This window comes from Grammomys surdaster, unplaced genomic scaffold (assembly GCF_004785775.1).
Source record: "Grammomys surdaster isolate TR1022 unplaced genomic scaffold, NIH_TR_1.0 126063, whole genome shotgun sequence".
NCBI lineage: Eukaryota > Metazoa > Chordata > Mammalia > Rodentia > Muridae > Grammomys > Grammomys surdaster.
The window spans coordinates 2,875,580-2,880,134 of record NW_021620873.1 but is presented as its reverse complement, the minus strand read 5'-3'; the positions used below and the strand labels follow the sequence as shown (position 1 = coordinate 2,880,134).

Genomic DNA, 4,555 nt, shown 5'->3' with positions numbered 1-4,555 from the left:
AGTGAGGATGGAAGAGACTGGCATTCGCTTGCATCTCACTCCGGAAGCCCCCTTTTGTAACCTAGAGTCCCTTGGGCCCCTGGCCCTGTGAAGGGCGCAGCCGCCAGAAGCACTCTAGACTGTGAGGTTGAGAAAGAGTACCGAGGTTTTCGGGCCAGCTGTGCTTGGGAAGCGCTGGGGATGGGGGATAGGGGCAGAAGACAGAAATGCCAGTAATTTTGCCAGCGGTGTTGTTAGCCCCTCTTTTCGCCACCCCTCATTCTAGAACCACTGAAATTCAAAACTGAATCTCAGCCCAAGAAAACCCTAGAGGAGGGCCCAGTACCACCGGAGCCCACCCAGGCCGCGGATCTCGGTCCTGGAACCTCGGCTTCCGCCCGCTTCTGGCGTTGCATCACCCGCGTTCAACACAGGGTCAGCGTTCCAGACTTAAAACGAAGTCGTTTATTTCAATTTTGCTTTGCACATTATGTTTCGGTACAGTCAAAACTTCTGGACGAACCCCTTGAAAGTCCTGCGAATGAGCGCAATCGCAAGTCTGGCCGCCGCCGCCAGGGTTGTTTGGCGGGTGGACCTAGGGTTCAGAGGCGCTGGTACAAAGTGTAAGGTGCTTCGGGAGCCGCGGAGCGGATAGAACTGGAGACATCCAAGGAAAGTAGGCGTGAAGACACTGTCACGCGGGGCAGGCGGGTTCGGGTAGTAGAATTGGAAATAATTCCTGATGCATTTGGAATTGAGGGTGGGCAACACGTTGCTTCCAGGCCCTCAGTCACGCCTAGCAGGATTTGGGTCATATCGCTCACGTTCCACCAAAGCAGGGGACACAGGGAAGGCAAAGCGAGCCTGCTGCGGGAGACAGTGCAGAAATGGCTCTGCGAAGAAGGCCTTGCGCCCTGGCCTCTCCGCGCAGCTTCCAAGTCTCTTGGTTCTCCGCCCTCCTCAACCTCGCAACCCGGAAAAGGCGAAGTTTAGAAAGCTGTTTCAGAAAAATAAAAGTCCCACTTTGACTTTATTGGATTAAAGCAAAATTAAAATTTGGCTATTCACACGTATGTTACAGAGGAAGAAGAAGCGTCCCGAAGAACCTCCTTGGCGTTTGGTGGAGTCACAGGACACGGGGCATGGACAAGCATCAGAGAACAAACACCAAGCAGCCTTAGATTTCACGATCACTCCGAACAGGACAGAAATACGGAATACAGCCAGCGTCCACCTGGAAGAGTTCTTCGTGTACAAATGATACATATACATATTTATGTATAGTTAAATGAGTCACCACGAAGGTGAGTCTTTCCTCCACTAACAAGCGGGGACGAATTCTCTCCAGCTTAACTGGCGCAGAGTTTGAAGAGCAAAATCTGTCATTAAAACTACCTGCCCCGTTCAAAAACAGAAACAGAAAACAAACTGACCCCCTCTTCAAACGGGGTAGGGGCATACTAAGTTTCAGTAAGTGGCAGGGTTCAGAGGGGGGGTCGGGAGAAACATCTCACATTACTTCGTTAATTGTTAGGGACATGGACATGGGTAAGGAACCATAATGACAAGGCAATCTCTTCCTCGATTACTGCGACTGGCTTGGGGGAGGCGAGATTAATTTTGGAAACGGGAGTGTGCAGAGCTAAGCGAAATTTACTTCTCTTAGTAAAGGAGCGGACGAAGTTGGACCGCGGGCGGCGCGCACCTGGGTACCCAGTGTAGCTAGGAAAACGTGGAAGTTTCCGGTGGCGCCGCTTCCTCGCCCTGGTAATTTTCGGCCTCTTTCTCACTCCCCTCCTGCCTCTCTCCTGCCTCCATTCCCGATACGTGCCAGTCAGAGGGGAAACACGAGGAATCCAGAGAAGGTCGAGTACTTCCAGCCCCCCATCAAGTTCCCCCGCTCCAGCTTGAGGTATGCTCGGTCGCCTTTCTCCATCTGGATGAGGACGCCGTTGCTGGCGGCCTCGCGTGTCACGTCTTGGTCACCGGCGAAGGCTGAAATCACCGGCCACCCGTTCAACATGAGGCTCACCTGAGAATGAAAACGGCCTGCATCAGGAGCGCCACCTAAGCGGGTACCCAAGCGGCAAGCGGCGGTGGTGACCCAACCTAGGCGCTTGGCCAGCAGCCACAAAGGCCTAATGGGGCACGAGGTGTACCGGGCGTAGAGGGGCTTGGCTGCTCACTGCGGAGGCTCTAAGAGGGACCCACACCGTATCTAGGTAGTGGAAGGGTCTGCCTCTCCAGAACGGGCGGTCATGCTCCTTCCAATTTCTCAAACGAGCGCGCCAGCGAATCCGAATTGGACATGATCCAATTTACTGAACCCGCAGGTGGCTGTAGCGTCCTGAGACCTTTGGCCTCTCGCCAGCTTGCCACGAGCCCTGAATTACTAAACAAATACTTTCTTCACCGGGCTCCCCACCCCCGTGTCTGTGGTCAGGACAGATTAGAAGCGGCCAGGAGCCGCTGTTGGCCATTCCAAGACCGGCGAAACTGCACTAGAGCTTCGTTCCCAAGTCACCCCCTTAATTCTCTCCCCAGATCCTATCGCGCCCGCCATCGCCTGTTTGTGCCCTTGCAGTGCTAGCGTCGGCCTAGGGCCAGGCGCCCTGTCCCCAGTCGCCTCTTCGGCCTCTGCGGGTGCTCTAAGGAAACGCAGACATCTTTGAGGACCTGGCTAGCGGGTGGGTGCTGGCGCGGACATGGCTGGCCCGGAAGAGTGTAGCACCACCACTCCCATCCCCACCTCGACCCTTTTCTCTGTCCACCCTATGAGATTCAAGTTTAAAAACAAGTCTGCAAAGGAAGGGTGTGGGGTTAGGGAACGAGATTCTGTCCGCGTTGGAAGGGTGGGGAGGGGGGGGGGACGACACGGAAAAGCAGGCAGAAAGGCTTTGGGCTGCAGCAGATTGTTGAGCCAAGAAAGCAAGCGTGGCGGAGACCTTACAAAGGCCTTAGCTGTCTGTGAAGCTAACAACCTTTATAGGAAGTCCCTAAAGTCCCTAAGGAAAACCCAGGGATCTTTACAAAAGGGTCCAGAACGAGAAGGCAGGAAACTGTCTCTGGGGATGCGGATGCGTTCAGGAACCTTGGACATCTTAAGGGGCAATGCAAGTCTAAGAGCCATGTATGAGGCCCTGCTACCCGTCCCCAGAGCAGTGGGGGCTTATGCCACCGATTTCTGCCGCTTGCTTCCACAGAACCTCGGACAGACCCTTACTGCCAGGATCCTCTCTACTGAGACCCTGGGCCCCCGGGTGGCGGCTGACCTGGATGGTCTGTCTGTTGTAGACTTTCACCACGTGGAAGTTAAAACTGTAGATGCCTTTGCGCGGGGCGATGAAAGTGCTCCGTTCTGAGTCAAAGTTGTTCCCGATGTTCACTAGTACCTATAAGAAGACAGGAACGAAAAGGGGTAGACCGGAGTCCGCCCGAGCGTGGCCTCCCGCTTCTGCAGAGCCCTTGGAGAGTGTATCCCACAGCCGCCTTCCACACTCTCCCTGTCACCCCCTCACCAACCCATTCTGGATGCTGCAAGAGAACGGGTAACTCACCTGGTCGAAGTAGATGATCATGGTGCGATTACTCATCTCGGACGGCTCATGGTTGGTGCTCCTGATAGCAGAGAAAGCCACCTTGGCGCTGCCCGAGCGCACAGAGATGCCCAGAGCAGTACCCGTAGGGTCAGACGTAGGGTTGGAGTCACACACCACCAGGCACTTGCCCTCCAGGACGATGGGTTCTGTCTCATTCTGCCCGCGGGCTGGGCCTGCCAGCCACGCAGCCCCCAACAACAGCAGCTCCACGACGCCCAGCATCGCGCCTCCGGCGCCCACCCCGCCCCCCACCCCGGGGGCTGCCAGCGCCAGCCGCCCCCCTCCCCAGCCCTACTCCGAAGCCCCCTCCTCAGCTCAGTGCGCAGCTCTGCCGACGCCTCCCGGGCCACTACGCCTCTCCCTCGCACTCCAGAACAAATGTCCCCGCGCGCCGTGTACCCGGAACCCCGCCCGGGCCTCAGGGGTGCCGCGACCGCCCAGCCGCACTTGGATGCATAGCCTCTGCTGCCTAGTCCCCGCTGTTGCCGCCGCCTCCTGTCCGCACTCGCGGCTGCTGCCGCCGCCGCCGCTCTGAATTATTGATGCAGCGGGCGCTGCAGCCGGAGCGGGCGGAGAGCGCGCGCCGGGCACAAAGGCGCGGACCAAGCCTGGCCCCGCCCCCGCCCCTCCCAGCCAGCCTCCTTGAGCGGCCCCGCCCCACCTCCGCCTAAACCCCACCTCCCAGCCAATCGCGACGCACCGCGCTCCCCGCCGAGCCAATGGCTGCCCTGTCCGCGCGCGGCCACCTGACCTAGGGCGCCGTTGTTATTAGGAGCGGCGAGGCGGGCGGCGCGCGGCAGCAGGGTTGGGCTCCGGCCTGGAGTCAGCCAAGGGAGCGCGCGCGCGCTCCCGGACAGTCCGCCGCAGCCACTCGTTCTGAGCGTTCTACCTGGCCCGGTTGCCCACAGCTGCCTCGACCACCTCGCGTGCCCGGTTCGCGGGCTTTCAGGTAGGCGCGCGGCGGGTCAGGAGTGCAG

At 58.4% G+C, this 4,555-nt stretch overlaps 1 protein-coding gene across 1 annotated transcript; it reads right to left on the bottom strand.

Annotated features, from left to right (window-relative positions):
- Window positions 1-415: 415 nt before the first annotated feature.
- Cbln1 (cerebellin 1 precursor) lies at window positions 416-4,152 on the bottom strand. The gene is made up of 3 exons (XM_028755542.1): window positions 3,537-4,152; window positions 3,252-3,371; window positions 416-2,011 (listed from the first exon to the last, which is right to left on the bottom strand). Exons 1-3 carry the CDS (start codon window positions 3,798-3,800, stop codon window positions 1,814-1,816), a joined length of 582 nt encoding a protein of 193 aa, XP_028611375.1. The 5' UTR covers window positions 3,801-4,152; the 3' UTR covers window positions 416-1,813.
- Window positions 4,153-4,555: the final 403 nt, after the last annotated feature.

Bases quoted from the DNA above. Each gene is read 5' to 3' on its own strand.
- Cbln1 (XM_028755542.1), bottom strand. From the start codon at position 3,800: ATGCTGGGCGTCGTGGAGCTGCTGTTGTTGGGGGCTGCGTGGCTGGCA. The intron at 3,372-3,536 runs GTGAGTTACCCG...GTCTTCTTATAG, and splicing joins TGATCATCTACTTCGACCAG to GTACTAGTGAACATCGGGAA. The intron at 2,012-3,251 runs GTCAGCCGCCAC...TTTCATTCTCAG, and splicing joins ACAACAGACAGACCATCCAG to GTGAGCCTCATGTTGAACGG.